Source organism: Centruroides vittatus, unplaced genomic scaffold (genome assembly GCF_030686945.1).
Source record: "Centruroides vittatus isolate TY-2023 unplaced genomic scaffold, ASM3068694v2 contig_2604, whole genome shotgun sequence".
Lineage (NCBI taxonomy): Eukaryota > Metazoa > Arthropoda > Arachnida > Scorpiones > Buthidae > Centruroides > Centruroides vittatus.
In genome coordinates this window covers 274,062-286,167 of record NW_027121655.1, presented here as the reverse complement: position 1 = coordinate 286,167, position 12,106 = coordinate 274,062, and the positions used below count along the sequence as shown (strand labels likewise).

Sequence of the window (12,106 nt, the reverse complement as noted above, 5' to 3'; positions counted from 1 at the left end):
TTACGCATCGGAATAAGAAAAAAAACGGCCAGGGTATTTCCTCAAGACTCACATTGTTTGTTTTTTCCAAGAAAACAAACAGATTCTGTTGTTATTGCCCTTAAGCATTTCGGACTTTCTATGTTAATTTTTATATTCGGAAAGTATTTTTTATCGTTTATGATTACATTTCGGTCACTTTCTCGTAATAAGAAACTAGATTATGATGCTTAAATATAAGTTTTTTGTATCATTTTTTAAATTTAATCACATACACTTTACTTTTTTTTAATTAAAGAAGAAAACACATTAGCTTTAACGAATAAAAAATATCAATGGATCTGTAAAAAATTAATAACAGATAGATCATTATATTTACGAAGATTAAAGAATCTGTAAATTATTTATCACCTGCTTTATTTATTTTTTTTTCTTCTTCTTTTAAATAGGTGTTTGAGAAACATGTTTTAAAAATGCCTTTTCCAACTTGGGATCAGACAAGCTTAAAGTCAAATCCTAGAATTTTCTGTTGGCAATTCCAGCTAATTCTACAGCTAAAATAATTCTTTGTTTATCTGTTTACACGTATTTACATCACACAGAATTTCTCTTTAATTTTATATTATAGACATAAAGTTTAGAAACAATTTATTTGTTTAGGAATGTTTTATTTATATATAATTAAAAGAGTTATAAATAAATGAATGTTTATAGTTACAAGACGGTTTTAAACTATGTTTTTATTAAATGTTATCTTAATTAACATGTAAAGAAATTGTAAAACCATTATACTTTTATATGTTAAATTTTGATGGAGTTTTATCATGGTAAGCAATTATAATAGAATCAAATAAATCCACCCATTTTAATTCTTAAATCTCATCAGCATTTGTCTTTTAAACTGCTCTTTACACAAAAGCAAGCACATGCCTAACAGCCAGCAATAACTCCCATTCCAAGGAAGACACTGTCTGTCAGAGAGCAGGCAAAACCTGCAAAACCTGTTCTAAACCACGTGTGCATTAGAGTTGGGTTGTACACCACCTAAAAGTCTACAGTTCTGAATACACAGCTGTACATGCTGCGAACAGAGTCTAGGAATGTTACAGATGAGCGTACAGCGGCTCCGTGTAACAAAAGTCGAATCTCAACTCGACAGAAAAGACCCAACGTTTGTTTAACCTTGAACTGGGCTGGATTGGACGTGATGTCGAAGCTAATAAGGAAGAATTTTTTTTTCCTTTTTTCAGTTAATTTAGCTTTTCGCATAACAGTTTCTTGGGCGTAACTGAAAGTTCATCGAGTTCATTCCAAAGAATCATTTCGAAAATTATTAATATCTCAATTACTTCGAACTAAATAAGAATTGATCGGTTCCTCCTGCCACAACTTCGACTTATCGGCACGCATCGCTTATTTCTTTCTTTCTTTACTATTATTATTATTTTTTTAATATATAATTTACCAATATACGTCAAATTTACTTACAAATAATACATAAATACGGAGAAATTAGATATCCTCCTACTAAATTAAGTTAACGGCAGTCATATTTTGTGGGATAAAAGTGAGAACCGATCCGAAACTGTGTTATTTTCTGAAGATCATTCCAGTCCAGCTCTCCACAACTATCTAGTCTTGTCATTCTCTGCAGGGGACCTTTTTTTACCTTCCATTCTTTCTTTTCCCTTGTGGTAACCTCATTCATCACAGTTGTCTAGACTACTTTGTTGTTCCACAAACATAAATATCCACTCTATTTAAAGTAACACCTGTAAGGATGAGAAACTCGCCGATTCTATCAAAGAAGCGATGAAAACAGGTAGTGAACGAGACGAATTACGTCACTGAAATATTTGCAGTATTTTACATAACAACTTCATTTGCATTAATTACATAATCGAATTTTTAAGCATAATTTTCTTTTAACGTATTCTATAACCAAAGTACGGTTTGATGCAAGAAACCGTACGTATAATAGAGAAGGGGTTAAACGTCTAAGTAGATTGCGAACAACTAACTATTGTTAAGTTCTTGTTTCTCTATAAAAACACGATACGTATCTAGTAAAATATGTCGTGTACAAGCATCCAATAATGTGTATTCGGTCTATACAAAACGTCGATTCTTTCTTTTTCCCCCCTTTTGGTTTGTTGATCTAACTGGATATTTAACTCAGCTTATTAAATTGACGTTCCTCCTTCACTTATGAATTCTTTGAATCGCTAGATCTTCGCAAAAAGACTGAACTGTCTCTACTTAGATTCTGATCCTTCAGTTCTGTTGACAAGATGAGATTATGTTGATCTTGTCATTTCTTTGATGCCCATTAGCCTGGTATTTTCTGTTGTCTGCAAATAACACAGCAAAGTGCGACAAAAAATGCAAGGCCAAAAATTGAAAGCAGAAAAAAAGAATAACGTTAGATAATTGCTGTTGTTATATTTATTTTTCTACCACTTTAAAAAAAAAAAAATTGTGTAGGAACGTAAATCGAGGAAATATTACGCGTTAAAAGAAGCTAATTACATATGAAAACAAATTGTTGTAAAGTTATTAAAATATTATTAATCGCTCGGACATAACTTTCAATTTAAATATGGTTAAGGAAAAATCTTCCCTTCTTTTAATATTCCTGGTAATTAACATTCGCTACGTACCGGTACATGACGTCATTAAGCTTGTAAAAGTTTTGAAATTAAATTCTTGACCAAAAGTAGTTTTCTAAGAAGAAGAAGAAAAAAAAAACGATGAAAGCAATGTTAATATATAAAGGTACTTTGGGGATTCGCTGCATTGAAAATTTGTCTATAAAAGAGAGAGAAGTGTGCTGCAGGCAATATGACACTTACAGAAATTAAATTAGAATTTTTCGTATCGGTATAATATTTTAAAATAATCTTCAAGTAAATTAAAATACTCAAATAGTAATTTAAAAATCGATTCGAACGACACCAGGGGGGAAAAAGTCGCATAATTTTCTCGTAATTAAACGAATTTAAAAAGAAAATAATAATAATAATAATAAAATAATTCAGGTGATGCTAGTGTTTGTATTGTTTTAATAGTTACCTTGGTTACCTGGCTCGAAAAAGCACGCCGCTTTTTCGCGGCAGATAATATTTGTAAACACTTACTAAGTCAAATATTTGGAAATTGGCCCAACAAATATTTATAAAATAAATTAAGATGATCAATTTATGCAGGTAAGAGTGGTTGAAGATTATAAATGTATCGATTATCTCGAAAATGTTCAGCCAGAATCAAATGATAGTGATTAGATGGTGTAACATTTATTATCCAGTATCAATTAATACATCGTAGGGTATGTTATGACAGAACCATCGCAAATTGCAATGAAATTATAGCTCTGAGTGATATATTGTATAGCTTTATAATTGATTTTAAAACTTGCAGAAGACAAGCCTATAAATTTACTTTTAAATAAGTTATATAAATCTCTAGTGCAAACATCTCCTCTTTCTCATCACCATATTTAATATATGCGTGATTAAAGAAAGAATTTCTCTATACCTAGCTAATTTCTTAATTATGTAAGCTCGTATATATATATGTATACAAGTAGTGTTCATAATTAAGGAACGAATTGCTAGGCCACCCTTTGTCTTCCTCTATATAATCTTGGAAAAAATAATAGGCCACCCGTATTCTTTGTTATCATAATTCTATCCCAGTTACTTTTAATTATATAAAAACTTTGTAGTATCTACCGGAGAAAAACAAATTTTTCCATTTTTTTATTCTCCTATTGAAATGATATATAAATCTTTTATGAGGAAGTCAGTCAGATGCGATAAAAAGAATTCATTTGATCTCCCGCTGTTGAATAGGTTTTAAATGGAAGAGTACTATACAGAATTAGCACATACTCGTTACGAGTCTTTATGGAAGAAAGATGACAGTGCATAAAAGAAAAAGTGAGAACTTCCACATGCTCTTAATAACCATGCAAAATCCTGTCAAATTGACTTTTTACACAGAAGTGACAGCAAGAACATTGCTGCACCACTAATAACTATTCCCGTGAATCATTAGTACTTCTAGTCTATTATATGGATGGAAAAATACCGAATCCGTTTCTCATTTATTATCATACGAAATATTTTTGTTCGGTTAAAGAAATAACAAGATCTATTTATGCTGTTTACTTTTCTAAAAGTAGCTAATGATTTAATATTTGTACAATATTCCAGTCTTTTTTGAATTTAATCTAAATGCTGGTACGTTATAAGCTTATATTTTTTCCTTTTACTTATTTAACTTTTCAAATATTCTTTGAAAGAATTTTAAATAGCTGTATGTAAACAAAGATAGTAATTCTCAGTGGTTTTTGTTATAATTAAAAATATCGGTTAATGTTACTTATGGTTCCAAGATGGCGGCTCGTCTGATTCCAACAAGGAAACAGTGGGGACGCACGTTCTAACCTAACCTATTCTAATAATTTTGTTGGTAATCATTATGGTCATTTATTAGAATAGGTTAGGTTAGGTTAGGTTAGAACGTGCGTCCCCACTGTTTCCCTTCTTCTATTTGCCGGAATCAGAGACGAGCCGCCATCTTGAAACCATAGGTAACATTAACCAAAATATCTTTACATGTTATTGTTTTTTTTTGTAAACGATTAATTAAATTTATGAACCAGATATTACTATTAATATCATACATTTAATCATAGTAAAATCAATAAACTTTCCTTTTTATTATGTAAGACTTATTAAACTTTTAAATTGAGTTTTAAACACGTGTATACTGGAAGATTTTTATAATTTACTTTTAATAATATACAATGTATATATATATATAATATTTAATACTAGATATAGCAACTACATTCACGACTCTCATTAATAAAACTATTGAGAGTTAACGGATAGGCAACAACGGAAATTTTGAATTAAAACGGTATAGGAAAATTGAAGGATAATGATAATCGGTTGGCCTTGTAATGATTATTATGCTTACTTTCGAGGTAACAGTAACCCGAATCAGATTTTCCTCTTCCACTTACAAGTTTCAACGGTTAATTACAATCATAAATTATTTAATTTTCTAATATCTAATAGTATTTATTCGGCATACATATTTAAAAATTCCTATCCTGTATTAGTTTTTCATTTTACACGTTCTCTATTTTAGGCTAGGTTAGTAGACAACCAAATTTATTAATGCTATATATATATATATCCTACTTTGTTAATTACTTAAACTGCATTAATCGTTTTGAAAGTGCAATTAGAAACTATAGCTACCTGCAATTCATTCTCGGATAAATTTGATTAATGTACAAATTTATAGGCATATTACTTCACGCTCTTTTATTCAAATGTTACAAATTACTACAGTTTTGGACCAGTCTTATTCTATTAAAAGCAAAAATAATCATCTAACTAAACATTAAAGTAATTTTTGGTTGTAAATGTAATTAGTTTATTGATCTTTTTTTCCGTAGAATGTAGCCAATTATGAAGTTCTTCTCGTGATCTCATCTACGTGTTTAATTTTTAGGTTTAGAAGGAAAAGGTACGGCAATACGGCGACTTATTACAAATTTAAATTCGAAATTAAACTTAATCTTAACGATTTACTGTTCATTACAATTTCTTCCAGTTTTATTGTAAAATTAAAAGTATTAACAATCTTTCTCTATGTAAATAAAGGAGTTTTTATCAAAGAAAAGCCGTATATAATATCGCGGTTAGTATCACTATTTTCGTGTATATAATTAAATGATTATTATACATGCAAATTAATATAATTAGCGTTATAACATTTTATTTCAACTTACATTTAGTTTTTTTTTTTTTAAAAAAAGAGCACGCTGGAAGTCGCTGATTTATTTTAAGCTTTCCATCGCTTTTTAAATGGATTTCTTTTTAAAATTCCGTTTAAAAAGCAACCAAAATATCTGATTATTGAATAGAATTACACAAAATCTTCTTCACTGTCTTCTCCACACAAGATATATTCAAACAAATAAAAGTATTTTAAAAAAATTACACAATTATAAAGCATATAACAATGTTTTGCTTCCACTTACAATGAATCAATAACTAAATATGATAACATCGGATTAAGAGATTATTAAACTGGTATTTTCTGCATTATAATTCTTATTTTCTTCCTTTTTTATACGGGAACACATTAAAATAATTTTATTGTTAGCTTTATAACAATAAAATTGAGTATCTTTTTATCATCGTGTTTTCCCAAGAAGATATTTTCAGTTTATAAAACAAAGAGGGGAAGATATACTGTATATCATTTTATTCCCTTATTTTCTTAATAATTGTTCCTGTTAAGAGAAAAGAAAGAAAAAAAAACAGTAAATTTTTGATAAATTCGAATAAAAATCATAATAATCTTAATTGAGTTTATAAAAAGATTTTAATTAATAATTGAATAAATTATTTTAGTCTGTGATTAAATTTAGAGTGGCAATAAAGCTCAATCATTAATATTCCATTTGTAATTTCTCTTAAAATAGAACTCATAATTAAGAGAAATTTTACTTTTCATCAAGTAAATGAGATAATAAGTTGATTACGAAGATAACAATAATGAACGATTGATTAACTTTCTTCGTGGAAAACGTTAATTTTATTTTTAGACTTTTGAAAAATTAAAAAAAAAAAAAAACAATTACATTTTCGAAAATTTCAAAAACTAATTACTATTTAATTATTTATATTTTCCTTTTCTTAAATTAGTGTTTCCAGTTGCATATTAATTGCTCTGTAACACGGTTTTCTATAAATTCTGTAATGCAATTCTCGGTTAATGTCACCCTCGGTGCCAAGATGGCGGCTCGTGTCTGATTCCAGCAAGGAAACATTGGGACCCACGTTCTAACCTAACCTAACCTATTCTAATAAATTACTATAATTATTAGAATAGGTTAGGTTGGCACCAAAGGTAACATTAACCCAATTCTCAAATAAGAATATCGCCATAAATTCTGTAATTATTATATATATTAAAATACTTATTCACAGTATATTTATATCGTTTGATATCAATAAACAGATGCGATCGTTATTTAATAGTCTAAGAATTTATGGCTGTTCCTTTTTCCTGATTATTTTTATCTCTAGAGAAGATGACGTGTAATAAATACCACGTCATCTTCTATACTTTTCTTCAATTAGAAAATTCTTTTCACGTATTTGGCTTAATCGACGATGTTTAATTTTTTTTATCTCTCTCTTTGTTTTACTTATTCATAATCACTATCTACGACCAAAGCCATTACTTAATGATTTCGAATAGAGTTTAAACCAAATCGGAATTACCGATAAAATCACCACACGAGATAATTACAAGCGGCATGTTTCTGCTACAATAATTAAACTAATATAATTTAATTTATAGTTAAGCTAGTCGTGTAGTTTAACACAGTTATAGACCTATAGATAATTCCATATATTAAAAAAAAAATACATAGACTATAGTTACTAGTTAGGCTATATTTATCACGTAAGCTTCTTGAATTACATTAAATTTAAATACTTATCAAGCGTGAAATGTAAAAAAAAAAATGAAATAAAATTTGTTAAGATCGATTTTCATCCATGCGTAATAATACTAACGATATTAAATTTCTATCTTCATTAACAGATATCATTTAATTAAGATATTCTTAAATAGTTTGCTGATTATTTTATTACTTACGCGTTAAAAAAAATAACGCTAAATCGTTATTTTAATTCAAACTTATTAGATTAGCTTATGCTACGGCGAGTAAAAAGTTATCGAAAGCGCATAAATTTTATATGATTTTTCAAGGGATCGAACGTTATTTTATTATGCACTTTATCTTTATTGAAGATCTTTATCTAATTTCTATTTTATATAAGGCGAGTGGGATTTATATTCCGAGAAATTGGAGAAATTTTTACATCCATTCTCGTTGGTTCCATTCGACTTCTATTCTTACAAACCGAATAAATATAATTGATTTTATCTATATTAGGTTTAATTATACTTTACAGTTATTACTTAAATAGACGATGATAATTATTAATTATTTCTGACTTATGGACGAAATAAATATTTTTTTTCTTCCTTTCTTCCTTTCCAGAAGAAAAAGTTATTAAACGATTTTTCGAACGTGAAAGATCTATAAATGATCGATTAATCGAAAGCAATCTGTAACTGGATTAAAAAATAAAAAAACAAAAATAAAAAAGATATATATTTTCATTATAATTCTTAGTTCTGATAGCTTTTTATACGATCTAATTGACTGAGTGACTCGCCCGAGGTAGACTTATTTTACGAATCACAATGTAAGAGGCATTTCTCGTTTCCTAATTTTACTATTCAAAGAAGAAAAAGATATATATAAAAGAAAATTTCTTTTTTCCTCTCCGATTCATTTAAGTAATCCAAATAGAACTTTGTATCCGTTACAGGAAAAAATACTTAAGATTCGATTCGTAAAAACATTCCATCTTTGCTTTTCGTGCTCTGTTTGCAAACGAATCCTAAGTAATCGAATTGGGGAAGGAAATGGTAAAGTTCTTTCCCCTCTCAAGATCTCATCTTTCTCCAAACGCTTTCGAAAATCTCGAGATCATAATGCCAATTTCTTAAATTTAGTGTTTCCAAAGTAAAAAAAAAAAAAGGAAATAAAAATAAAACGAACAACACGTGCTTACAGTTTAGAAATATACCGCTACTAAATTTGACTCAATTTAAAGACAATTTCCATAAATAATCGAGTGGTATCTCAATAGAAGTAATCATCCACATTAATTGATAACGGAAGTGGCTCTCAGCCAAGCCGGAAGGGGATTGCGGATCACGTGTTTATTGATAGTCGTCATGGAGACGGTGGAAACATTGTATAACAAGCGACCATCTCTTTAGATTGTATATTAACGACTTGTCTTGTTATTTTAACCGAATTCATTAAATTGCTAATTGTAGATTTATTTCAGTGGTGTTGTTGGACACGACTCAAGAAAGCTCCCTCGACTGGACCAGGTATCCGTACGGACCACAATCTAGGACGCCTGGGGTAAGTACAAACCCGCCTCAATTCCTCTTACGTTAAGAATAATATTCAAATTTTTCCGTTAGCCAATTACAATATATTATAAATACAATACGATTACAACACAACGCGCGCGCACTGACGTAACAATATATTTTACAACGTAATTTATGGATCGATAAAAGTACAAAATTCAATTTTAATTATTTCCGTTATTTTAACGTTCGAGTTGAAATTCGATTACGAGAAAAACAAATTTGTGTATATCAACAGCGAAAGATTCCTAATTAGTGTGTTTATTAATAATGTCAATACGTCTTTCAAACTGTCAGTAAACTAGGAAAAACTCGTTAGGTACAAACAATATTTTAATTAAGCCAATAATAGAGTGTAATGCTACGAAACGCGTGCAGAATTCGTACTTTTTTTTCGGGGGGGATTTATTTTTGCAAAAAGATTGATGAATGTAACGACGTTGATGGAGGGAACGGGGCCCGGGGGGCGCGTCGCCCCGACGTGACAGGAGGTGATCAATGGAGGAAGTGTTACAGCTGAAAATTCATTACTGACGGGAAAAGTCCGAACCTTATCTGTATGCTGGTCAGATCAAAACGGAAATTTGCAGCCCAGTTCTGATTCTCTTCCGGTCGACTTGGGGTTCGGGGAGACCCAACGACTAGGCACCAATTGATCAGGTAGATATGACAGTGGTTACCTGGCTGATATTTTTCTTTCGGGAAGTCTGATACCTTCCTGCTGGCGGATGTCTATTGTTACAACACAGGCTACCATGTCGATAACCACCCAGCAACATTCAATATTTTTCTTATTGCAAATAAACAGTTTTAAGTTTTTTTTAAAAAAAGTCTTCTAAAAGAGGATCCGCGCGTTACTTTCTGTATTTATTTATACACCGAATTTTCTACCTCACGAGTATAATAACACGCATTTTCCTATTTATGTAGTAACACAAAGTGCAAGACAGTAATATTTTTAAGAAATTAAATATTCCTACAATGAAGCTAATAACAAATGAATAGTGTGATATATTGTTAAATGTACTCTATACGTTTAAATTTTTACAAAAGGGGGTAAGTTAATATGGTTAAGAGTTTAATTATTACCTCGATATGTTAATATTATACTATTTAAGCATCGAAAAATCGCATTTATATGGTTACCATAGCGCAGCTGTTGTTAGAAATTAGAAACTTACTTTAATCGAGATTAATTTTCTTTAATTTGGCACGTTTTAAATCTTTTAATAGGCTTTAAATATCCGTAATATTAGCTTATCCACTTGTTACTGATCTACTGATCGGCCAATCAGCGGAGGGAATGCCGAGCGTTAATTAATCGCCCTTCGTAATCCACACATTCTACTGTCATACTTTAATTGCATATTGACCCGTTCATTTCACACATCGCTACTTCGATGCAAACACATTCAACGCTTCAGCGCTTTTATCAAATCCATTTAAGAGTCAAGAATTCTTCAAAGTCTTATAACTTGGGAATGGATGTACCCCATGGGGTCAGGGTCAACTCGCCGGGCGGCCCCAACACGTGAGGACTGGTGGGTGGGTTCTTAAATGAGATAAATACACTGTATGTCTTTTTGGACCCCATCTAGTAGATAACCAAGAAATTGTTTCAACAAGAGAAATATATTGATTGAAATATCCAAGAATGCGAGTTTTTCTTTCTTTTTTTTTATGGCATAGCTCGAGGCTGTCGTTCTGCTCCGTGGAATGTTTAATCGATGTTGCAATTAAAATTAATTAGGTCCCAAGGAATAGTGAAAGTCTTTTGGGCAAACTTTGAATTCCACAGTTTCCATCCGATTAGTTGCTTGTGGGTTAGAAAAAAAGGAGAAAAAAAGACGTTGCTGACTTTTGCAATTAAAGGCAACCAATGAAGACGTTCTCGCCTCTACCGAAGGAAAAAAAAATTCTGCAAAGAATTACAGAAGAAAAGAGCGTGGTAGACACTTATCTTGTACTATCTCATAATTATTAGAATTTAATCGATTCTCACCGAGTTGTTGATTTATTTAGTTACACGATAAGTCGTATTAACATATCGTACTGATGCTAATTTTCCTGATGTTTCGGGTTAACGTTAATTGTCGACAACCTCTTTTAATGCCCTCAAACAAGGATTCCCCGTAGATTTACGATTAATCGAGAATATTTTAAAAAATTTTTGACACGCTCCATAGGCCTACTTTTAATATAAAACGAAGGCAAATTAGGTTTTTTTCTTCTCTTTCAAAAAACCTTCCATCGTTCGGTAATGTATTTAAGAGTAATTCGGTAGCTGTCTCGATCGCAACTTATTATAACAACTAGTTTCATCCTAACAATTTTATTTCTCGAGTCGAAAAATTCTGATAAGAGTTTTACGTAAGCAACTTTTTTTTTTAAGATCTTACCGACTGTATAATTAAGTATCATTAGGTAATTATGGTGTGGCAAACTACAATTATAGTCCGCATGCAGCAGTTGGTGTATCTAATTCGCTGTTTTTAACTTCTTCCTCTTCATCTTATCCAAACAATCTTACATTTGGTAATCATTGACGTTGATATCATCTGATTAGTCATGATACTATCGCCATTGTTTATTCTTTCTAGCGTTAACCCGAGGAAATTCTATATGATTCTTACTGTATTCATTTCAATTAAAATTAGAGTCATTTTCATTCATTTATTTATATCTCGTAAGACATTTGTATTTTTTGAATTCCATTCGACGTTTATCTCTCTATATATTTATTGATATTAATAAAGCCAATGTTTCTTTTACGTACTCAATCATTTATTAATACTTTGTATCAGACGAGTTTATGTGTGTTTGTTCTGCATACTAATTCCCGGCTTAGCTATGGCGAATAACAATTGATTATTGATTGATACGACTTACGAAATCCTCGGTGAATAAGAATCGTAGATTAATATATATATTTACTGGAAAATGTATTGATTTATTATTCCACTCGAGGTAGAAGCAAGTACGATCGGGGTAGGTAAAGTTATTAGGCCCTACAGATGTCTTTTATTTGTAATTTTATACAGGAAAGAAGCTCGAGTTATTCTAAGAATGTTTT

The 12,106-nt window shown here is 30.4% G+C and overlaps 1 protein-coding gene across 3 annotated transcripts in view; it reads left to right on the top strand.

Moving 5' to 3' along the window:
- Positions 1-12,106, top strand: part of LOC136971569 (ephrin type-A receptor 4-A-like) — an 86,450-nt gene that overhangs the window by 34,324 nt on the left and 40,020 nt on the right. For all 3 annotated transcript variants that reach the window (XM_067266035.1, XM_067266034.1, XM_067266033.1), the window contains exon 3: positions 8,943-9,022. In XM_067266035.1, the coding sequence (XP_067122136.1) occupies positions 8,943-9,022 (80 nt within the window). The remainder of the gene's footprint in view (positions 1-8,942; positions 9,023-12,106) is intronic.